This window comes from Vipera berus, assembly GCF_964194415.1.
Source record: "Vipera berus genome assembly, chromosome: 17".
In the NCBI taxonomy this organism is placed as follows: Eukaryota; Metazoa; Chordata; class Lepidosauria; order Squamata; family Viperidae; genus Vipera; species Vipera berus.
Window position 1 is genome coordinate 3,198,486 of NC_138220.1, and position 24,524 is coordinate 3,223,009.

The 24,524-nt window shown below is 47.8% G+C and overlaps 2 protein-coding genes across 3 annotated transcripts in view; both read right to left on the bottom strand.

Moving 5' to 3' along the window:
• Positions 1 to 13,801, bottom strand: part of LOC308675695 (tyrosine-protein phosphatase non-receptor type 11-like) — a 37,083-nt gene extending 23,282 nt beyond the window's left edge. The window contains exons 1-4 of the mRNA XM_081341185.1: positions 13,755 to 13,801; positions 4,843 to 4,965; positions 1,651 to 1,845; positions 541 to 733 (exon numbers count right to left, since the gene is read on the bottom strand). Coding sequence (XP_081197311.1) covers positions 541 to 733; positions 1,651 to 1,845; positions 4,843 to 4,965; positions 13,755 to 13,768 — 525 coding nt within the window. The 5' untranslated portion in view covers positions 13,769 to 13,801. The remainder of the gene's footprint in view (positions 1 to 540; positions 734 to 1,650; positions 1,846 to 4,842; positions 4,966 to 13,754) is intronic.
• Positions 13,802 to 19,669: 5,868 nt separating this feature from the next.
• The window catches only part of AGRN (agrin), a 128,421-nt gene continuing 123,566 nt past the window's right edge, over positions 19,670 to 24,524 (bottom strand). Inside the window, exons 34-37 of one of the 2 annotated variants that reach the window (XR_014028210.1) lie at positions 23,456 to 23,680; positions 21,391 to 21,494; positions 20,920 to 21,138; positions 19,670 to 20,104 (exon numbers count right to left, since the gene is read on the bottom strand). Coding sequence is in view for 1 of the 2 variants with exons in the window: in XM_081341355.1 (XP_081197481.1) it covers positions 20,981 to 21,138; positions 21,391 to 21,494; positions 23,456 to 23,680 (487 nt within the window). In the remaining variant the exon portion in view is untranslated. Of the gene's footprint in view, positions 20,105 to 20,626; positions 21,139 to 21,390; positions 21,495 to 23,455; positions 23,681 to 24,524 lie in introns of those variants that run through there. The other variant, XM_081341355.1, reaches the window with a different exon arrangement.

Genomic DNA, 24,524 nt, shown 5'->3' on the forward strand with positions numbered 1-24,524 from the left:
GAAAAAATAACCAAGGTCCTCAGACTTACGATGATCACAATGTCCCTAATTGACCCAGCCAGCTTTCAAGAAGCAAAACCAGTGTGTGTGTGTGTGTGTGTGTGTGTGTGTCACAAAATCAGGGAAAGTTACACTGTAATTGCACAATGCCTGGCTTGACAACCATGGCAAACAAGGTTGTCAAATTGGGTGTGATCCTGTGATGCCTCATTTAACAACCCCACTATTTAACAAGGGGTTTTTCCGGTCACTAATTTGTGGAGATGGGAAGGCCTGGGGGGGGGGAAAGAAACCAACAGAAAAATTGGGCTGTTTTCCCCCCGTTTTTTTTTCTTTTTTCCAAAGCCGTTTGAAGAAAATGGGGAAAAGCCCTGTTTTCCCCCCCCCCAATTTTTCCAGTTTTTTTTCCCCAAGCCTTCCCATCTCTAGATAAGTCAGGGACTATGTATAGATGACCTCCAAGGTCCCTTCCATTCGACCCTTTTTTACACCCTCCCGAGAGGCAGGCCGAAAGAAAGCGGGATCGTCGCAGATCCTGACCTGGTAGCGGATCATGATGTGGGTCACGCGGGGTTTCCGGTCCCCCGTGTCGGCTTTGTCCTCGTTCGTCAAAACGGACAAGACGAAGTCGCCCGGCTTGCTTTGGCTGCTGCGGACTAAAAAACTGCCGGGTTTGGCTTTGTCGGTGAGGAGTTTCTCGGCTTCCTTGCCAGTCAGGTGGCCATGATACCATCTGAAGAAAGACAACGGGAAAGATCAAACTCCCGTCTGCGCCCCCGATGTAGAGACATTAAACTAATCCTAGCCCTAGAGACCCTTTCCCGCCCTTCTCCCTGCTTTTTTTCGGGATTTGTCAGTGAGGAGCCTCATGAACTTGCACATTTAATGATCTGCCTTCTCACCCTCCTCTATTTTGTATGGGGTTTGCGTTTCAAAAATTCCGATCAGAAGGGTCCCAGAACGGCGCACGCCCTATTCTGTCCTCTAGAGGGCGCCCGCCACCTATCCCCTCGAGGCATCCATCACCCTTGGTTGTAAAAGGCAATTTGAGCAAAGGAAAGGCAGGTGGGTGGTGGGTGGGCTGCAGAGAAATGCACCCACGGGCCTACAGGGCCCTTTCAATGTCCAGTGGCGGGGTATGGCTGCTGGACTACGACTCCCAGAATTCTTTGCTTTGGGCCAGACGGCTTGGTGTTTGGATGGGGCACCACCTGGAAAGCCTAGGAAGATGGGACGATCTTAGAAATCAGAGAGGACCATCCTGGGGAAAAAAGGCAAATCCCTACTGGCTGACAGCTTTGAATTCAGGTGAAGGAGGCGACCGAGTGACCTCAACGTTCCCCGCGTCCGTCAGGAACACTGAGGCTCTGTGCAAATTAAGTGGTAATCATCTTCTTCTTCCTGGAGTGTAAACCAGCCCAGCTGCCTTTTGAAAAAGCACTTTTAAGAGAGCTACGACCTGTCTGGGTGTCCGAGAACCTCCACAGACCAACTAAGTGGGAATGTTTTAAACCCATTGCACAGTCCAAGAAGAAAATTCTGAGCATTGCCATAGTCCTTTTCTCCATCCACACAACCGATCTTATCAGGTAGGCCAGCACGCTCCTCCAGCATGGGCTGGCTGGGTTTCACCTGCCTGCAACGACTCACCTTTCTGTGGTCGGATCCTGGCAATGTAGCGGAAACCGTAATTCGATGGTGTTGCTGTTCTTCTCGCGCAGAAGCCCTTCCTGCTCGGTGTAATACTGAATCAGCTCTGCCAAGGTGGCAAATTTTTCCCCTCCGTAGAGGTCATAATAATCGCCGGTGTTTTGGATTTTGATGTGGGTCACCTCATCGTTCCTCCTGCCGTCAAGAATCGGGGAGGAAAAGGATGACGATGCACACAACACAACTCTTGATTCCCCCCACCACCACCCCCAGGGCAGCTTTCAAAAGACGCCCGAAGATGAAAAATAAATACAGGGCATGACTCTTGAGCACATTAGGAATGAAAACATCAGATAATATACTGTACACACATTTGTTAACACGATGAAGGAGGCAGGATAAAATAAATGAATGAATATAGGTCGTCCTGCATTTGCAGCAGTTCATTTAGCGGCCGTTCAAAGTTACGACGTCACTGGAAAAAGGGGCGTACGACCCTTTTTCACACTTACAGCCGTTGCAAGATCCCACGGTCGGGCGATCAAAATTCAGATGCTTGGCAAATGACTCGTACTTATGACGGTCGCAGTGTCCTGGGGTCGCGGGATCCCCTTTTGCGACCTTCTGACAAGCAAAGTCACATCCACAACTGCCTGTTACTAACTGAACAGCCGCAGGGATTCACTTCAGAACTGTGGCAAGGAAAGTCGTAAAACTTTGTTTGGCTTAGCAACAGAAATTTTGGGGTCAAGTTTGGCCGTAAGCCGAGGACTACCTGCGATACACCACCCCCTATTTGCAAATCAATTCTCACGGCACAGAGAAAAGCCTGAAGCTACGTTTAAATCTTTTTGACTTTTCGCCGCGTTAATTTCTCCCCAAAATTTAAATGGATGTTGGACCGTAAAAAAAGGCCCTTTGGTCTGCCACCACAACACACCACCCTTTGTGAGGCAGACCCACAACTGTATCCTGGAAGCCTCCACAAGCTTTTTAAAGGAAGCCGGGAGACCCTAAGTCACATCAGGCGTTTCCTAATTTTGGGAGAAATTTTGCTAACGGGCGGGCCGCCAGCAAAACTGTGGCAAGAGGGCAAGGATGAGTCACCCTAGGAGCAGAGCGAAGGCACAATAAGGATATTGTTTGGGGGAATCAACTTCCTGTTCCCTCAATCCATCCACCCAAAAAGTTACATTTTCCTCTTCTCATAAAAATTTAACCAAACAGGATCCCAAGGGCGTATCCCTCCTTCGAACCCCATTTGAAGCGTGCCTAGCTCTGGTCCAAATCTATCTTTATATGTATGAAGAAGGCTAAACAGTACCGAACTTAAACCAACGCAAGTATTTTAATGACAAAAACGCTAGGTCAGTCCATTAAAGCCCATTAAAACCAGCAGCATGAAGGAATCATCCATAAAAAAATGGATGATACAGCACTAGAATTAGACAGAGCAGCTGCATTCCGGAACGCAGGTTTATAACATGTCTTACTCGCTTTGGAATAAATTGCGCGAGGATCGGGTTTTTTTTAAAAAAAAATTCCTATTTTTATCGTGGGAGATGGCTTTTCAGGTGTTTTAAGGCACCAAGGTGGCGGTTTGGTTAATCCAACAATTGAATTGAGTTTGATTTTAAAAAAAGAAGGTTGAAAAGGAAGCCGGAAGATTGCAAAGCAGAGAGAGGGGGGAAAATAGAGCAAGGGAAATTGAAGGGCTGCTGAAATGCCTTGTAAATTGTTACAGATCAGTCAGATTTCAAGATTAGCCAAAAAGCAACCTAGAATTGATCTGTTCCAAAGCAAGAAATTATGTACAACCGAAAAACTAACCCAGTATGAATATCCTTCTCACCCCAAATTTAGGTAAGATATTTTTCAGGCATGCAAGAAACCCTTTCTTTCTTTCTTTCTTTCTTTCTTTCTTTCTTTCTTTCTTTCTTTCTTTCTTTCTTTCTTTCTTTCTTTCTTTCTTTCTTTCTCTTTCCTTCCTTCCTTCCTTCCTTCCTTCTTTCTTTTTCTTTCTTTTCTTTTTCTTTCTCTCTCTCTCTCTCTCTCTCAATCTTTCTTTCTTTCTTTCTTTCTTTCTTTCTTTCTTTCTTTCTTTCTTTCTTTCTTTCTTTCTTTCTTTCTTTCTTTCTTTCTTTCTTTCTTTCTTTCTTTCTTTCTTCTCTCTCTCTCTCTGTAACTTTGAATGGCCACTAAATGAACAGCTGTGAGGACAACCTGTATCCTTATGGTCATGAGAGCTAGAAGCTTGCTTTTTAAAAAAAATGACAAAGAACTGGATCTTCTGCTAGCACTACTTGCCTTAAAAGCAGAGCTATGCTAGTTTGTGTATTCTTTGGGCCCGCTGGCTTCTTTATCTTTCTTTTTTTAAAAAAAGCAAAAAACAAAAGCTTGATTAAGAAGTGGGAGAGCTGTTTTTTCTCTGACCAAACTCATCCATCAAATATCTGGAGTCTGGCTGAGCTCTCTAAGTAGACTGTCTCCAAAGTGCCTTTAAAATGCAATTAAGGGGAGCCTTGGAAATGGGCTCCTGGTGGAAAAGGAGCAGCTTTTAACTGGGCCAAACAGAATTAACTCTCCTTGTGCTGGAAAGAGAATTCTTTCCCTTCTCTCCCAGTCCATCCAGGAAATACACCCTACCTTTCAAAAAAAAAAAAGAAGAAGCAATTAAATATTGAAAGCGCCCTCAATTAAATATAAGTAGAATGCATGCAACATGCAGTTTTCCTGCCTGGAGTCGTACATAAAAATCATAACGGTGGGATGAAATAAGTAAAACAAAAGAAAAATTAAAACGACGCCTCTCAAGGAAGAGGACAGAGCGATATTGATGCTCGGTCCGCTCGTTACAATTCTAAATGGAGGCTTTTGTTCTTTTATTCCAAAAATGCTAATTTGGACAGGGCAAAGAGGTCGGCATATTGCCCCGTTTGCAAAGGTCCCTGGGCCTCCTAAAGAACCAGTTCTTCTGAGCACAAGCAGCGTGCTTTCCTCCTGCTACTGTTTAGTTTTGTGTCCGGCCAGCAAAGAACACCTGGGGGAAAATGTATACGTGACCGTCCACGGTTAGGTGTATTCCCACAGCACCCTGATCAAAACACACTGTAACCTGCGAAGGAAGCAATGGCAAGCTTAGGAGGGCTGGTGGACCAAGCTGTTCTTTCCTCCTGAGCTTGCAGCACCTACCTGACCGATAAAGTGAAATCTCCCGGGTTGCTTTTACTCGGCCGGGCCAAAAAACTCCCATGGATGCCTCTTGTAAGGAGTAACTTTTCTGCTTCAATCCCGCTGATGTTTGGATGGAACCACCTGGAGGGACGGGGTGGTGGTGGTGGGGGGGGAGCAAAAGAAAAACAAAGAACACCCCAGTATTAGTAAGATGGGCAGCTGGGTTTCTTCACCGGGTGCAGGAGGTGGAGGGTGAGATTAAAAGGTCATCTAGTCCAACCCCGTGTTGGATCTTAAGTGGTCATCTAGTCTGTAGGAGAGGACCAGGCTGAGGGTGAGGGAGGGGTCAAACGTGTCATCAGTCATGAATCCCTTCATGCTCACCAGAGATCTAAGTCCAGCCCACCTTGAATTCCTTATTTACCACCAATTGGCTATGACCCTTTCGGATCTTAAAGGTCATCTAGTCCAACCCTGTTTTGGATCTTAGCGGTCATCTAGTCCAGCCCCGTTTTGGCTCTGAAAGGTCGTCTAGTCCGACCCCTTTTTGTGCTTGAATTCTAAATGATCTCCAACAGATCCTCATCATCATTAATTTTCATTTATAGACTGTTTTCCCACTAAAGAAGTCCTTATTACATGCACCCTGCATGGATGACCCACAGTGACATTCTATGGGCTACCTCAGATTTGGCTGAATGGGGATTAGCTACTTATGATGTTTGCCTTCCCAGCTGCTGGACGCCGAGGCCAAGCATCTCTGGGGTGTTTGCCCCCAGACTCAAGACTGCAGGCAGGTTTTGGATAAAATGCAACCGTGCAGAGCTTCTGTTCAATTTGGTGAGCCGGCTACACTTTTAAACCCTGCCTCTTGCTCCCCCGAATATTTGCTGGCACGGAAGAAGCAGAACATCTATCAAGTATATTTAATAATTAACCAGGGCCTTCCCAAGAGATATTTAACTAAACTTTATCTCCATCAAGTAGCACAACAATATGGACAGGGAGGGGAGAGGGAAAGAAGAGAGAATAAAAATAGCCATGTGCAGCATTTTAAGGCCATTAGTGGAGTTAAAAAAAACCCAAACCTGACTTGAAAGCACACACAAAAAATGGTGTCTTAACAATTAGCCAATTACTAAAACTAAGACAATAAATTACTCTTTAAAAAAAGGGAGCGGGGATGGCTAACCACTTTATAAGCCGTTATAGCCATATTTCTCCACCTCAACTTTCAGAGAGGCGGACTTCAACTCCCAGAATTGCCTGGCCAGCATGCCAGAGGATTCTGGGATTTGACGTCCACACAGCATCTAGCTCTAGCTGAGAAATCCCCAGTCAAACTTAATGGGACGAACATCAAGACACAAAGAAGGAAGGAAGGAAGGAAGGAAGGAAGGAAGGAAGGAAGGAAGGAAGGAAGGAAGGAAGGAGTGGACAAAAAAAGAGTGTCAAAATATTATTTTCTTGACTTGTCTAGGAGGCATGTCAATACATTTTCTGGAGGTGCAAAGGAATGGTGAAAATGCCAAACATTAGGTGGTGAAAATCTTGCAAGGAATATTATTTGGGGCACAGAGAGAGAAAGTGCACCAAGATAGGGAGAATATGCTGTTTGGTGACTTCAGAAGCCAAGATACAGATGCTACACAAAGATTGCCGGTGCAGCCCTGTTTGCAGCCTAACCACAAATATTTTTAGCACTTAACCATGTGTTGTTCAAACCACAGAGTCTTATCTGGACAGAGTCATCCTGTGAAGAACGACCGGGTTTTCCTAGGGCCAAACCACAAAGAAACCCTCCCTGGCTTTAACCCTTGGATCATGAGAACAAACGGAGTGCAGAATCCAGGTGATATGATATATACTCTCCTGAGGACTGAAGAAATGAAACAGGTTTATAAAAAAAAATTATGTCAGATTTGCAAGACGCTAAACCAAGCACGCATCGCCACCACCAGCCTTGCAAAAAAAAAGAAAAGAAATTCAAGTTTTGCAAATATGAATAAGTTAAATTGCCCTCCTTCTTAAAAATCACGAAAACCTCGCCAAAATTTGGGGAAAAGACGTTCTCCTTGAGCTGCATACCGAGTAAATATTTTGGCATTTTTCTTTAGGTCCGAAAATCTCTCCTGAGGAAGCGGTATCGGGAAACCTGTGCAGCACGCTTGAATTTCTTATTCTCTGCTAAGGATTTGCAGGGCTGAATGAAAAACAGCCCCATCTCGGGTGATTTTATTATATCCCGATGGTTCTCTCTATTACAGACTTCCAAAAATCCCCTGGTTTGAAAAAGGCCCATCTCCTTACCTCATTTTTTTTTTAAAAAATCAAACAAAGTGAAAGAAAAGGATGGGGGGGGGCAATCTTATTCAGGATGTTATTCTAAACAAAGAGGGCAAAAACATCCAGGTTTACAAATCAAGTCGTGCACAGTTCCTTCTTCCTGTCGCATCTAAGATACGGTGTCTGAAATCCCCTCTAAGACTTATTGGCATACAAGACCCAGGTTGAAACCAAGGAGATTTGTGACATCAAAAATACATCACTGAGTGGAGAAGATTTGAAAAACAACCTCTGGGGAGTTAAGTTACAGGGGAGTAACTTAACTATGCCACTGCAAATAGTCTGGACTACAGCTTCCATAGTCCTACAGTCCCCGACTGCAAATGTTCTGGACTACAGTTTCCATAGTCCTTTGCAACGTAAGGTTTATGGCAATTGAAGTCCTGGACAGCGAGACGTCTGAGGTCACCTACCCCAGCTTGAGAACCGAGCCGTAATTTAGTAAGCTAGCAAGTTTGTCAAATGGGGCCAAACTCACTTAACAACTGTCTTACTTAGCGGTGGAAATTTGGGGCTCAGTTGCGGCCGTCGAGGACTACTTTATTTCACCTCTGTCCCTTTGCCACTGCGAGCTCCTCGAGTGCCAAGACTTTGCCGTTGAATGCTGGGACCTTTAATCATAACACGATAATCAGACTGTCACACTCACACTCAAAAAAAAAATATGTTACGCCTCGCTATTCATATCACACAGTACAGCCAAAGGTGCTCAAGTCTGGTGTATAGAAAGCTGCGCTGGAATGACTTCCCCAATTCTTTTGGGGAAGAAAAAGTTAGAAATTCCCTTTTATAAATGACTCGGGCAAAATCAGCAGAGATCTGATTCTGTTTCCCCCCCCCCCTAATTTGGTTATTGTTGAATCATCATCAAGCATCCTTCAGGGCAGAGGGATCCTTTTCGCTTAAAAAGTGGGAATTCCAGAAGTAAACTATTTCCTGATTTGGCGCTGGAGGGTTTCTGAACTTCCTTTCAGGAAGCTGATAAAGGCAAGCTGATTCCGTTCAGAGCTGGAGACTAACATCGCTCTTTGGAAAACAAACAGAATAACAGAGTTGGGAGGGACCTTGGAGGTCTTCTAGTCCAACCCCCTGCTCAAGCAGGAGGCCTTATACCATTTCAGACAAATGCCTGTCCAGTCTCTCCTTTAAAACTTCCAGTGTTGGGGCATCCACAACTTCTGGAGGCAAGTTGTTCCACTGATTAATTGTTCTAACTGTCAGGAAATTTCTCCTTAGTTCCAGGTTGCTTCTCTCCTTGGTGAGTTTCCATCCGTTGCTTCTTGTCCTGCCTTCGGGCGCTTTGGAGATTAGCTTGACCCCCTCTTCTTTGGGGCAGCCCCTCAAATATCGGAACACTGCTATCATGTCACACCTGGTCCTTCTCTTCACTAGACTAGACATAACCCAATTCCTGCAATGGTTCTTGGTGTGTTTCAACCTTCAGCTCCCCAATCATTTTTGTCGCTCTTCTCTGCACTCTTTCCAGAATCTCAACATCCTTTTGATATTGTGGTGACCAAACTTGGACGCAGTCTTATCAAGACATTATATAGTACTAGTAGCAGATGGGGACTGTAGCCAAGAAATTAAAAGACGCTTGCTCCTTGGGAGGAAAGCCATGGCAAATCTAGACAGCACACTAAAAAGCAGAGACATCACCCTGCCAACAAAAGTACGCATAGTCAAGGCTATGGTCTTCCCAGTTGCAATGTATGGCTGTGAAAGTTGGACCATAAAAAAGGCTGAGCGCCAAAGAATGGAGGCCTTTGAACTGTGGTGCTGGAGACGACTCCTGCGAGTCCCTTGGACTGCACGGCAATCATACCGGTCAGTCCTAGAGGAGATCCACCCTGACCTCTCTTTAGAAGGCCAGATCCTGAAGCTAAAACTCAAAGACTTTGGCCACCTAATGAGAAGGAAGGACTCACTGGAGAAGAGCCTCATGCTGGGAAAGATTGAGGGCAAGAGAAGAAGGGGACGACGGAGAAGGAGGTGGCTGGATGGAGTCACCGAAGCAGGAGGCGTGAGCCTAAACGGACTCCAGAAGATGGTAGAGGACAGGAAGGCCTGGAGGAACGTTGTCCGTGGGGTCGCGAGGGGTCGGACACAACTTCGCAGTTAACAACAACAACAGCAGCAGCACTTTTCATGAGGTTGATCCTATCCCTCTGTTAATGCAGCCTAGCGCTGTGTTGGCTTTTTTGGCAGCTGCAGCACACGGCTGGCTCATATTTAAGTGACTGTCCACTAGGACTCCGAGATCCCTCTCACAGTCACTGTTTTTGAGCTGGGTTTCACCGTCATTATTTCTTTATAATCCTTGGAATAGAGGCCCCGATTAAGTTGTCCCTCCCACCCACCCCCGATTTGCAGTTGTCACTGGGTGAGAACAGTTGTGAGAACAGAAGTGAGGGACTCGCGGTTTGCAACTTTTATTGTCGATTCTTTTTATTACTGTTATTCATACGGAGTGTCAATACCTTGAAGTTATTATTCAGATGCTTTTTTTCCCCTTTTTTTTTTCTTGACGAAACAGAACGTTCCACGGCAAACAGAAACATCCAGAGTTTAAAAAGGAAAACGACAACCAAAAGGAAAGAAGTGAAAAATTGAAAGGATACTTGGAAGCAAAACACGTTTACATGCATATAAATATATCGCTGGTTATGGAGAAGTATGTAAACTTGGATCCCCGCGAACCTTTTAAACATAGTCCCTCTTCCCCTCCCATTGAGATGAAGGTGAACTGTTAGGAAAAATGTAGTTAACACAGCTAAGAAATGGTGGCCAGGTGTGAATATATTTATCCTACACGGAGGGTTTTTCCCCAAAACGTTTAGCAATGTTCATTTTTCAGCGAGAGCCACTGATTCTGTTTTCGATTATGCATTTATCCTGGGATGCACAAAGCTGGAAACTTTCTATCTGACTCTAAGGAGCAGACAACTTCCTTTGCAAGGAAACAAATGGGGAACGCCATCTTTTATGGGGCTGCTAAAAAAGGGCAAACCAGCACTTGAACATCTCTCTCTCCATCTCAGTCTGCTGGAGGTGTGAATTCAGAAACTTCTAAACCCAGAAACTCATCTGCAACAAAATCTTGCAGCGCAGGGTGGTCCAGTTCTGGCTTTTCAACACACACACACACACACACACACACACACACACACACTGGGGGTCTCTCTCTCTCTCTCTCTCTCTCACACACACACACACACACGCACAGCTCGCCATCACGAAAAGTTGTTTTCAGACTAACTGTGGAAGGGAGGATCCTAGAAAAGGGCTCCGCGAATTGGCTGGCACCCCTGAACGGGATTCTCCTCCATGCCACAGATTTAACATCTGGGGCACTGTCTTGGCCCAGTTTTGCAAGCTAGATTATGGCTAGATTTCTGCTGCCGTAGAGATGGACGCCCAGGTTAGGGAACCCCTCAGAAGTGACGAGAAGGGTTTGCCACTGGATTTTTGACTACGGGTGTGATTTCGCACCCTCGCTCCCCCTGCTATTGAGGCTGTCTTTATTTCTCAGGGCTTTGTAATGCAGGGGAAAATCAGCATCAAGGAATTCACCGATGTTGCAAAACAACAACAACAACAAAACAACCCACACATTTTGGCCGCGAGTTAGTTAACTTGACAGGCTGCTAAAACCCAAGTCACCTCTTCGAGCTTCCTGTGATTCTCAGCCTCCCGCGAAGATCTAACCGCCATGCAGTTGTTTAATTTTCTGCAATTGTCCTGCAGATCTGCTCTGATGAAATATTTTTTTTGGGGGGGGGTGGTTTGTAAAGAAAGGTTTGGGTCACCTGTTCACCCCCTCGTGATCTGCCAACAGCAGAGAGGAAAGGATCTGTGATCCCATCGCGAGGGCATTGAAAGTTTGTGACTCTGAGTCATCTGTAGGAACACGACAAAGCGCGTCCGGTTGGAACAGACACGGCAGTTCAATCAAGACAAGACAGCTTGTGTGTTTGTGTGTGTGTGTGTTGGGAAAAACTGACATTGCTAAATCAGTTGGAGCAGGAACAGGAGGGAAATTTTCTCAGGCCATGTCACATTGGCCTTTTGCAGGAACGAAGAGGGGGGAAAACTAAGGTGGTTGAAAAAAGATCGAAATTGCCATCTTCTGGAGCTAGGAGACATCTGCAGAAGCCCACCAGCTGGGCATCAAGGTCAGCGGTTCGGTATTTAAAGGTAGAGTCTCCCCGGATGGGGAGGCTCTCTTTTCAATCTGGGAACTCCCAAGTATCAATAGCTTTTTGTTTAGCACAGGGGTATCCCTCCTCCTTTAAGACCTGTGGACCTCAAGTCCCCAGAATTCGGCTTTGCTGGCTGGGGAATGAATTCTGGGAACTGAAGTCTACAAGTCTTAAAAATCTTCTGTGCTAGATTCTAAAGTTCTTAAACGATACGAAACAGAGAGAGAAAAAAATTCCAATTATGTATTTATCCCTCGATGAACAGGTGCACGTTTTTCTAGAGCAAGAGCTTTTATTATTGGTGGGGGCCTATTTTTCTTCCTGCCATTTTTCGAAAGTATTTGCATTCAGATTTTCCAGCGTGGGAGGAAGGAAGACGGTTTTCTGCAAAGATCTTTCACGGGAGCTATTTCCACTGGGTTTCCTTTGAGCTGTCAGACGTTTAAAACAAAAACCGCCAGCAAAGTTTGTGTTTTTGCCTCTGTGTATTCCTCCTTCGAGGGCATTTCCTGATCTTGAAACAGTTGACTTTTAGGGAAGTTGCAGAATAATTATTTGCAGATGCCGTCTTCTTCCCTCAATAAACTCAGAAGCACCACAAATAAAAAACTTTTTTTTAAAAAAACAAACAAACAAATCCATAAATGCCATAAAAAGGCAGAAAAATGACCCTCTTTCACAGTGGGGGAAGAAAGAAAGAGAAAGAAAAAAAATATCAACATAAAATACAGGTAGTTCTCGAGGGTTGCGACAGTCGTAAGTGTGAAAAACGGTCATAAGTTATTTGTTTAAGCGCCGTCGTAACTTCAGACAGTCACTAAGCCTACTGCTGTAAGTCAAGGATTACCTATCGATGCAACTGGCTTGTAGCAGATCAGAGTTTTGATCCGCTGAATCTTGTTCCTTGAGTGCCATCCCAGGCTAAGCTGTGGCATCTGGAAGAAGCATTCACGCCGATCCTAAACCAGAGTTTGTAGGCCATGCTGGCTAGCTTTTCGTGAAAAAGAGGGCACGTTTTGCCTGGGTTTTATAGTGGATGTGCAGGCAAGCTCGATTAACCAGTGCCGGAGGGTTTTCACGGTTAAAGGAAGATACTAACCAAGCTTCCACACACACCGTCGCGCCAAGGGGAAGCCAGGATTCCAAGATGAAAGGATTTCCAGCCAAGGAAGTTCATTTTAGGAGAGAAGGGGGCAGAGGTCAGCGGGGACAATGCCAGCCAGCCTGGCCGTAGGGGCGACATTTAGCTAAGGAAGAAGGAAAGGAAGTACAGAAGAAGGGAAAGAAAGAAGGAAGGGAGAAGAGAGGAAAGGACGGAGAGAGAGAGAGAGAGAGGAAGAAAGAGGAAGAAAGGAGACAAAAAAAAAGAGAGAGGAGAGGTAGGGAAGAAGCAAAGGAAGAGAGAGAAGAAAGTCCCGGCGGGATTTAAATCTTTAAAGAGAAGGATGGAGGAGGAGGAGGAGGCGCTGACGGGCCTCTAGCTTTTCAAGTGGAGGGAGGAATAGGAAAGAGAGGCAGGAAACGTTGCCTCTGAAGCGTTATTTACATTAGAACTAGGGCAGAAAGGAAAGGAAACACACGTACAGGATGCGATTCAAAGATACCCAAGGAGCTGCAGCCGGCTTCCACAGAGGGGAAAAGTTGCATTTCTCTCTCTCTCTCTCTCTCTTCCCCCCCCCAAATAAAGTTCAAATATTCATGAAAGAGCCGCAGAAGAGGTTTTTCCCTGCTGCCTCCCGCCCAAATAAGTTTGGCACACACACACCCTTTTTCTGAATAACACCCCTCCCCTGGAACCCCAAGGGGGTCGGTCTACAGAGGCGTGTTATATAAATGGAACCTCCGCTGTCAGACGCAGTCTACCTCTGTGCGGGGACATGGTGCGGGCGCAGTGCTTTTTTTGTAAAAAGAAAAAGGTGCCGGGACTCACAACACACGTGTCATACAACCCGCCTTGCCTTACCCTACAAGGTTCCATCCCAAAAAAAGGTGCCGGAACTCCGTTCTGGGCATTGTATGAGAAAAAAAAGCCCTGGTGCGGGGACATGATCTTTCACACACACACACACACACACACACACACACACACACACACACACACACACCAGATAAATCCAACTTTGGGGTGAAGGAGAGAGGGTTTCTCGCCTGCCCACCCCAACCGAACCAAGGATGGACCATCTGCCTATAACCTTAAAACCGCATTTCGGAGTATCCCGTCCGTGGCTTACTCGCCTTCTTTACCCACCTCTGGGCGCAGAAGCCGGCTCGCCCCTTTAGAGGAGCCTCCATCGCCAGGAGCAGTCTACCCCCAGCTCCTACCTTCCCCCTCCACCACACATCCCCCCCCATTCCCAGGCAGAGCTTTAGCGACGTCCTTACCTGCGGGAAATCATTGCAGCGGCTTCTTGCCGGGCTGAAGCAGCTCCCTGCTCACCGGCCCGGAGGAGAAACACGCGTGTCTCCCCTTCGGCAGCTCAGAAGTCAGGCTGGCCGAGCAGCTGGGAGCCAAAGGGAGCGGCTGCCCCCTCCCCCAGGCCGCGCCCCCCCCACTCTGCCATATAGGGAAAGCCTACCGCCCCGTCCCCACGACGCCCGGGCTACCCATTGGCCAAGACACGCCTCCTCCTCCTCCTCCGGCCGCTGGAGAAACCCGCGTGTCAGCCGCGGGGAAAGCTCGGCTGGCCCAGTGACGTCACACCGAAGGGAATCCCCGCTCCGCCAATCCCCGCCGCCTGGCAACAGGCGCCGCCTTAGCAGCGGCGCCGCGCCTTTTAAAGAGACAGCGCTTGCTTTAAAATATATACCGGTATATATATTTTTCGGGGTAGGGACGGCCCCCCAAAAACGTCCAACTTGGGGGCATAAATCTGTTTGTTTTTTTCCTTTTCTCTATCCAGAGATAGGACCTGGATTGGATCTAGCTTCTTTTGAATCGGTATTTCTCAATCAAAGCCCCTTTAAGACCGGTGGACTTCAACTCCCAGAATTCCCTGGCTGGGGAATTCTGGGAGTTGAAGTCCACCGGTCTTAAAGGGGCTTTGATTTGAGAAATGCTAGTTTAAACCAATAGGAATGGATGCCTTTCACACGATTCAGACCTGCTCCTATCCCAGGAACCCACACTCCCCACTCTTGCAGCATCGCCTCTTGGCTACTGCCCTTTCAGGCCCATCCTTCTGGGGGAAGCCACGAAGCTAATCTTTCCTCTTTCCCTTTCAACTAGGCAATTTATCCTAATTCTGGAAAAAAGGGGGCGACTGTCTTATTTCCTTCCGGCCGACGGCTCCCCCTTTCAGAAGCCCTGTCCCCAAAGGGGCACATATAACCCATTCCTGGAAAAATCCAAGATATTTTTGGGGGATGGGGAAAAAACAAAACAAAACCGGGTCCGTTCCCTTATAGCCTTGGATCGCCCGGCTCCCACGGTTTAACTCCTACGAATCCAATTCCTTCCTACGATTCTAACCTGATCTGTAGATGCTGCAAACCGCCTTCGAGCCAAGATCAAATATATCTATGATGGATGGACGAATGGCTAGAGGCTTTCTTCCTGGTCTTTCTAACCCAATCCTTTTTCCGCGGGAGAGGCCTTCCGTAACTACCGAATTCTCTTGCCTGTGCGCCCTGCAAAGGATATTTTGCATTTATTATTTTTTTTTAAAAAAAGAGAGAGGGGTGGGGTGGGGATACTTGGGAAAGGGAGAATTAGATTTCTACCCCTGGTCTGAATGAAATCGCCGTGTTTGGGGTGGGAAATCCCCGCCTTTGGTGAGCTTTGCAAGGGATTCCGAAGGAGCTCGTGGAGCTATATTAAGGCAAGCGTGGGATTGTAGGGGAAGCCCAGCAAGGGAGGTGGCGATGAGCTCAAGAAGGCAGTTTGGTAGCCGTGAGACATCAGGATGCCTCGTTGCTGACCAGGCCTTATAACCTCTACCCAGAGACCAGCCCCAGGGACCTCGGGATGCTTTGGAAAAAGACTGAGGCTCCATTGTTTCTCCAATTTTTTTTCCTCCCCTCCTTAAAAAGAGGAAGAGAATAAAAACGACTCCTTTTTTTCTCTTATCACTTTCTGAATTTTTTGGCAGCTGAGTCACGCAGTCTGAACAGCCCAGGGCTTTATGGAAAATGTCCGCAGCAAGCGATCCCACTGGACATCCGGCTTCTCCTCTCTTTGTCTTGCGAGTGCAACCAATAGGCTATTTTGAACCCGCTAGAAAGAGTCCAGAGAAGAGCGACAAAGATGATCGGGGGGGCTGGAGGCTAAAACATATAGGGAACGGTTGCTGGAATTGGGTATGTCTAGTTTAATGAAGAGAAGGGTGAGGGGTGACATGATAGCAGTCTTCCAATATCTCAGGGGTTGCCCCAAAGAAGAGGGAGCCAAACTATTCTCCAAAGCCCCCGAAGGCAGGAGAAGAAGCAACGGATGGAAACTCATCAAGGAGAGAAGCGACTTGGAACTAAGGAGAAACTTCCTGACAGTTAAAACAACTAACCAGCGGAAGAAGAGACTGGCCAGCCATTTGTTTCCTGCCTGAGCAGGGGGTTGGACTAGATGACCTCCAAGGTCCCTTCCAACTTATTATTATTACTTTTGTGTGTGTGTGAGAGAGAGAGAGAGGGGGGAACTAAACCACTGGCGTTTGGCACCTAATGGGCAGAGAAACCCATGCAGAGAGACAACGGCAGCTTCCTCTAAACCCCAGTCCTAGCTAAGTGATCCTAATGCACTTAAGGCGGATGCAAACAATCCATCGGCCCAAACCAAGCAAGGCTTCTTGGAAAAGAAAGCCCAGGACTGTGACTCATGCAGAGATGTACCCTTCAAAAGTTAACCTCTCCCTTAATAAGACCCAACTTTATTGTCCGGAGAGCTCCTTTTTCCATCCCGGGCTGCTGCTTCATTTTACCGCGAAGACGTTATGCCAGAATTTTGTTTTCCTTCTCCCTCCCCGTCGCATCTTCCTTTCCTGCTGAGCTTTTCTAGATCCGCAAATTCGGATGCTACCAATTTGCCCCAACGTCTCCAAGCAGCTTTGGATACAAAGGTCTAAGATGGTCCAAGGGGAAAGGAAAGGCAGAGAACATGCAAAACTTGCATTTTCCTACCAAGCCGAGCAAAAAAAAGAGATGGGCCGTTTCTCCCCGCTGCTGCCTGTTCTCCTTACATTTAGCCCTGGCATGAGCCAGATGTTTTCATCTGATGCCAGCGGGGTGGCCAGCTGCTGCCCGCCTCTCCCCACTCCGCTTTCCGTCACTGATCACAAAAGAGGGCTGGGTGTTACAAGCTGGTAGTACAAGGCACCCTTTGTTAAGGGGAAACGGATTTCCCCCCCCCCCCCACAAACACGCCACCAGTGGGATTTGATCTTGGATTAATCCCCTGGCTCCACCCAGGTTTAGCAAAGTAGGAAACTTCAGAATGAGCCATCTGCAAAGTTGGAGGCTCCGTTGAGGCGTGAGAATCGAAAGCTGGCAAGAAGCAAAATTCACAAGAAGCGACCACTTAAGGAGGGTGATAAACTGGGGCTTGGTGCAGAGGCAAATGTGAAAGTGGGAGCCGTCCCTGCAAGCAGAAAGCTAGCACTCCTGGAAAGAAAGCTTCAGGAGCTAGCTCGCTAGCTGCGGGGACAGAAGAAGCTGTTTTATAACAAGTTGATCTCTCTCTAGATTCTCCAGGGAGGGAGGTTCTCCGACCCCATGTAGAAATGACCAAAACCAAATCTGGGGCCTTCGACATTGTTTCCACCAAACCGTGGATTGCTTTTGTTTTTTCAACTAATGATTTAATTTACATCCTCTCTATTGCCTATCTGTTTGCAAAGCTGATGCCAAAAATCTCCTGGCCTGGGAAAGGGACACACGAAGGTTGCAAAACGAGACCAAACAATTTGAGAAACCCTATTTTAGCACTCGCGTTGAACACAGCAAGGGAACACATTGTCTGCCTTGGCCACTTCTTGGATTGGAGCCCTCCCAAGGATGTGGGTGAACATCCTTGGATGTTTGTCTATCATTCCCACATTCCCATTAATTCCACCACAGCCGCCAGCGCGGCAAGTCAACAGGACCCACAAACTTGTCTCCAACCGAATCAAGTCAATCTGGGTCCAGTTAATCACAGGCAATTGTGTCGCACCCAAAAGGTTGCCGTTGATCCCGGTGCTTTTGGCACTATCCAATTCCACCCAAGTCCCTTGAAGCATTTCCCAGAGTTTTCACTGACAAAATGCAATTATTATCTCTGAATCCTATTTCCCCCCCCCTCCCCTTGAGCTAAGGAGATGGAAACAACAGGAGGAACAATTAAAGCCAAGTTGTTTTCCTCCCTTGAAGAACCAAATTGGGGCAAAGCCACAATTAACCCCCATGTGCAAATAAAAATGGGATCTATTTAAAAAGTCCGGAGCCCTTTCCCTTCGAGATCAAACAAGACTCTTCCCTAATACCCAAATTGCTTCGTTTAGCAGAGTTGCAAAAGGCCCTGCAGGGCAGAGATTCTGCACTGCATTTAAGAATCACTCTAGAAGTTTCTTTTCCTGGAAATTTCCTGCAGGTGTTGAAGCCGAAAAGGCCTCCCCCCCCAAATAACATCTGGAAGTTGGCTTGGGTGCTTGTCTCGCTTTGAAAGAAACATGAAGATGCGCTTTTTTCCCCCCCAATTTTTTTTTGGGGGGGGGAATGTTTATTTTTGTTTGAAACACACGGCTGCCCCGTTTTCTTGTGTTTATCCCCAAGCACCACAAAAACGTCGACGTTAATGAGACCAAACCGGTAAAAGGGGGTCCCTGATCATCAGAGCTCAGTCCCGGGGGAGTTAAGAGTTGGCTGAGGGGTAACTGGCCCAGTTCCTTCACATTTGGGGATGTGGCTCTTTCCTAGCGTTCCCAGGCCTCAGGAAGCGGGAGGGCATGGAGTCCGGAATACAAAATAAGGCCACATTTTAGAAATAGACAACCGCTGTGTTTTTGCCCTGATGCCATTCTCCTCCCAGTGCATCGAGGAGAGCGCCCCAAATCCAGTCTTAAAATTCCAGATGCTGAGGTTGTTCTGTATCCAGGTCTCCAGGAGAGGGAGGGGGAAACCAATTGGGACCCTGACACTCAGCTTTGCTGCCAAGTCAGCCTGGACTTCGGACTAAACTGTGCGGCCTCAGGTGGAAAAGACAGCGGGCAACCTGCTGTTGGAGGATCAGTGGGGAAACATGGATTTTTCCCAGCCGTTTTCGAAGAAGGGGAAAAAGCTTGGCTGGGGAATTCTGGGCCCTGAAATCCATCCGTTTTACGGAATGAGTGTTGAAAGGGACCTTCAGAGGCCTTCTAGTCCAACCCACTGGCTCATGCAGGAGTCCCTGTACTATTCTGGAGAACTGGCTATCCAAAGCCTCCGGTGCTCGGGCACTCACAGCTTCCGAAGGCAAGCCGTCCCACTGATCCAATCGTTCTCGGTGTCAGGAAAACTCTCCTTAGTTCTACATTGGGCAAAGTTTGAGAAACACGTCTGTACAGCAATCTGAAGTGTTTCTATTTCTGGCGCCTTTACGATGGCTGCAATCGTTCCTGGGAGCCGTTTTTTTGGGGGGGAGCGGGGTTTCAGAGAGGGCCAAGTGGCCGCGGAGGGAATAAATTCAAACCGCACACCGAAGAATCCCTGCCTGGTCCCAGTAAATCACCCGAGCCACAAGCTTGTCGGTAGGTGGTTTCGACTGGGTTAAAAATAAGGTGCGAAAAAGAGGTCTCGTAGGCAAGCGAGGGTGCAAAAAGGAACAAGGGTTACAGGAATAAAACACACAACGGACATTTACACGCCAAATCCACCCTTCCAGCCAGCCCGATCTGGAGTTGGCGGTTTCCCCGCAATCAAATTCAGGACGTTGTAGGAAAACCGTGGCGGGGGGAGGGGGTTGTTTGCCCCCTGTGAAATACACAGCTTGGCCGTCCAAATTTCCAGCGCAAGGACCTCCCCAAAACCGAGAGGATTTGGAACGTGGGAATGAGCAGGACCAAGTCACTCAGTTCTTGGCTGTACGTATCACACCATAGAAATATATATGTATATATTTATAGATAAGATAGATAAGGTATGTATTTCCCCCCCCCTCCCCGAAGAGTCATAGATGAATCATGAGAAAACAAATCGGGATGGGCATGATGCGCGTGTTACACATGTGTTAAAACTGGGAACGCAGTTTTAGGCTTGACTGACACCTCCCAAAGGATGGGGAGGGTACGGTTAAACCTCCAAACTGTTTTTCTTCCGTAAAGGCCAGTCAACCGGGCAGTGGCGGCACCCGAGACAACTGGCCATCTTGCCTGAACTTAACTGTGGTTACTGCTCCGAAATGTCTCCCAAAATTATTTTGGCAGGTATAGGTATAGGTGATCGGCTCAGCTTGGCACGACCTTTGGCAGTTATCGAAGAGCTGCTGTCTGGGCTATAGATTAAAAAGTCTCCTGAGCCAAGCACTACTTATCTTTTGTTGTGAATGGTGAATTCTGGATCAGAAATGTCAGCTCGTCTCCTTGGAGGTTTAAGATTCTGGGTCAGAAATGTCAGCTCGCTTCCTTGAGGGTTTAGGGAATGCCGTTGGATCACCAGGCCACCCACAACCCGGGTGTTAACTCTCCCCAATTCCTTTGCCTACCTCTCTGACCATCTTTTCTATCCTGCATCTCTCCAGCAAAGCCGTTTCTCACCACTGCTACCAAGAGCTACATCTCCTGTGGCTTCTGTCAAAAGAGGACAAAGGATAGACGTTTTGTGCGTGGACACACACACACCCTACAAACAGACGCACCTACACGCAGACACACAAGCCAAGCAGTTTTGTCATTCTAATGGGCAGTACGTGAAGATCATATGGAGCCTAGTTAAGGCTGAAGGGGCAGCTGGCGCTGTGGGGTGAAAACGTGAGTCCGATTTCTCTTTAGACTTCTGCAGTGAGTCCCTGTTGGCTTACTTGGGGTGCGTGTGTGTGTCTGTGTGCGTGCGTGTGTGTGTGTGTGAAAAATCCGCCCCCCTCCAGTTCATAGTGTGGTGGCTGTTCCTTGGTTCAGAGATGGCTTGGATAACTTTTTATCCGTGGTCTTCAGTTTTCCCCTTAGAGTTGTTGGTGTCAGCCAAAACAAATAATAAATCTGATTAAAAATAATAATAATAATAATAATAATAATAAAAAGAATGACTTCAAGTATGAGTGACATTTACAGTGGAGAGTGACAACCCCCCCCCCCCCCCCGGAAGCAAAAAAGGGCAAGTTTGTTCCTTGGTCACATTCTGAAGCTTTTGCCGGGTTTTTTCCCCCCAAAAAATAAAATAAAATCAAAAACGGAGGCTTGGCTCCTGGTGAGTCCGACGGGCGAGATAATGCGGCAACCAAAGAGTAAACCCAAAGAATGTTCTTCTCCGACGAAATCCTCTCGTGATCCTCCTCGTCTTCTTCTTCCTCCTCGTCTCACTGCTATCCTTCCTCTTCCTGTCCCTCCTCCCCCCGCCCCCAAAATATAAAAAAGCAAGAAGTTTTACAAAAATAGAAAATAATTACAGCAATAGCCAGGCGGAGGGAAGAGAAAGAGAGAAGAGCTGGGGTGTTTTTTTTTTCTCCTTCATTTGGCCGCGCAGTGTGATATGGTGGGGTTGTTCAAAGCGTCCCCCACCAGATGGAGTTCCTGGCGGTCCACCACCACCTCGCGTATGCAGCCCACAAAGCCGGTGAGGAAGGATTTGGGAAGCTTGTGGGCCACGCCGAGCTTCTCCAGCCCGCCTGTGGAAAGAGGACAGAGAGGAAGGGTAAAGACGGAAGGCCCCAACTCCGTGCTAGCCCACCGGGGTCTGGATCTCCCAAGTTCTTCCGGCGATGACCTGGAGACTTCTCTCGCGAGATTTCAAAGCTGAGAGATGCTCCCTCACGCCGGGTGAACCCAACCCACGTCCTGGAGAACGTCTGCCGGTTAAGACGGCCGAGTTCTTTAGAAGACACGGGGTGATCACACCGTGGTCACACTCACGGACTCACCCAGCCAAAGGGCCCCATCGGTGTCCAGCTGGGTGGCTCCGAGAGGAGAGGAACCCGTGACGGGAGACTCGTTGCCGACTTGGAGGGACCCATCGCGATGGACTCTGCCGGAAGAGGGGAAACACAAGGCCTCATCAGACGTTCCTACAAGACCAGCCTTCTCCAGGTTGAGGCTCTCCAGTTGTTCACCAGGCCTAGGAATGTTGGCAACTGTGCACAATCGTCATTCCCACTATTACTCTCTATTCCAGGGGTCTTCAAAGTTGGCCCTTGGATGACTTGTGGACTTGCAACTCCCAGAATTCCTCAGCCAGGCATGCGAATTCTGGGAGCTGATGTCCACAAGTCATCCAAGGGCCAAATTTGAAGACCCCCTGATCTATTCTTTCTTCTGGAAGTCCAACGGGCCAAATATGACCGCTCCGCAGCAACAGCTAAGATTATTATTATTCCCTTAGAGCACTGATTTTCAAGACAGCTTCACTGGGATTAAGTCTGCCACCCTTCTTGAACACTCACCAACACACAACACACACACACACACACACACCTCGGTGAGGTTTCCCAATCTGATATCCTCTCTGCCTGCAGCCTTGGGCTGTGCCTGTGTGGGTCAACGCTGGCTTTAAAGGAGGATGCGTGCTTTAGGCTTGAATGCCCTCCCTCGACCGAATTAGCCTGCTTGTGGAAACGCAGCACCTCAGGGTGGAGGTTTGTCCTCCTGACTTTCCATTGGGGGTGTGAGATGTTATTTCTTTCACTAAGATGGGGGGTGGGGGTGGGGAAAGCCCCAAACGGGGCAAAGCAGTGGCGTTTGCAATGGGTGTTGCTTCCTTCGGCTGCTCTCTATTTAACGGGAGACTCTGGGGACTGGAAAAGAGCTTGAGAGAACTTTTCCTTCCGAGTTTGTCCTTCTTTGAGTCCAGAAAATCCTCCCCCCCTTTTTTCCCTGCTGGCTAAATGCCTGTGGCTTTTTTTTTTTTTGTTTTGTATGAAATGCAAATTGATCGCCAAGTGTCATTCTAGAAGTTGGGTCATCAGTGTCAGCTCTTGGCTGACTCATCTGGCAGATACTTGCCTAGACTTGCTGTGATCCTAAAAGAGGTCACAAGGGGGGGGGGGAGAAAGTCCCTTTTGTTGGGCCTACAGCTCCTTCTTCCATTGGCTCCCTGATCTTGCGTGGTTTTTATTTATATCAAGGGGGTCTGGAGTGGCCGCAGCAAGGCCAGAGGCGACCGGTTGATGCCTCTGAGATCCAAGGGGATGTGAAGACGTGTCCAGGCAAGAGAGCTAAATGCCTTTGTTGTTGGTGGTGCAACAGCTCCATTACAGCTGCTTTTTTTTTTCACAGATCTCTGCTTTCACTCCGGGTTGTGGAAGCCCGGGGAACATCACAGATGGGGACTTTTTTTAAAGGGGGGAAGAAAAGAAAAATCAATTTCCTGGATTGTCTTTGAGCAGTTTGGTTTCGACAGCACCTAATTTCGTGGGTGTCTCAAACAACCCTAACCCCGTGACAAAAACCAGCTGTAGTACAAACGCAATTAAAGGGTCGAGCTGGACAGGAGTTCTGGGCTCAAATCTCTGCTTAACAAGAGCTTCCCAAAGGACACCACTCCATCTGGTGTTTCTCATCCGGGGCAACTTGGCAGCTGGCTGGGGAATTCTGGGAATCAAAGTCCAGTCGAAGTTGCGGAGATTTGAGAAACATTGGGTTGCAGTAAGACACTCTTGCAAATCTTAATATATTCCCCCCCCCCCCGCTTTATCTCTGGGAGATCTAAGGGAAAGTCAAGCCTGAGACACTTTTTCCAATTGTATTTGTGTCTTGGACTCAAATTTCTTTTCATTGACGGTGGTTTTTCGCTGCGGGCCTGCCTCCCATTCCTCAAGGTTATTCCTACTTTTCGCTGCAGCCATCTAAGGAAGACACCCCCCCCAGCTCTTTGTACTTCCTTTGGCCTGATAGTCAGGCCTGGTCAAGGGACTTTTAAGCTACGATCCTTTTTTCTAGCGTCGATCAAACTTGGCCAAAGGGACGGATGAAACTGTGGTTCCCCCTCACCTGGACGCTTTGATCTGAATCCACTGGTTCGTGTTGACCGGGACGGTAGACCGCAGGATCACGGGTTTAGAGCCCAGGTCGTAGGTCATTTGGACCCGGCCGTCCACGATGGCCAAAGCGATGTAATCCGACCGATCCAGACCCTTCCCACTCCACAAGATGAGACCCTGGGTGGCTTCGGTTTTGACGCTGAGCTCAAAGTAGTTGGACTGCAGGGCCTTTTCGCTGCATTGGGGTGGAAAGGAGAAGTCAAATCCAGGAAGCGGAGAGAGGGTTCCCCCCCACCCCTTTGGAGCTCACCCAAAGGGCCCCAACTCCATCCAGACCAGATGACCTCTTGGTGTCTCCCAATGGCTAAGTCGCCAGCCTGCTTATCTCTGGCCCTAAACCCTGGGCTGGATTTTGCTTCTCAACGACCCTACGTTTTTTGTGGTTGGTGGTTTAGGATAGGGGTGTCAAACTCGCGACGTATCGCGACTCCCCCCCCCCGCCGGCAATGGGGTGGGCGCAGTTTTGGTGTGACGCATCTGGCCTGCAGGCCGGCAGTTTGACACCCCTGGTTTAGGGAGGGCAATCCCAAGGGATTATGGGTTAGGTTCAGATTGAACAAACTGCAGTTTCACAGGACGGGTGAATCCAAGTTCTAATACGACTTGGAACTTAACCCGGGTCACATGGCACTTAGCGACAGAAATTTTGGGCTTAACTCTGGTCATAAGTTGAGTACTCCCTTTCAAATGGGAGGAAGTTAACGTTGCCCACCCTTCTTGTTATTTTATTTTTGAAAGGCTGAACTGTATATTCCTGCAATTCTAGATCTTGAGGGACCTGTCGCTTCTGAAGCACAAAAGGAGATGACCAACTAGCCCAGAATCAGATTCTCTTAGATCCGGTGGATTCCCTGCCAAGATCTCTCTTCTTCTTGGGAGGTTTGATGGAAGCAGAGAAAATCAACACCCCCCCAGCTAGACAGTTTAAAGCGTTCCACTGTCACAAGAGCACAATATACACACGGATACGCACACCCACACAAGACGAGAGACATCACAACACGGGACTACAAGGATGC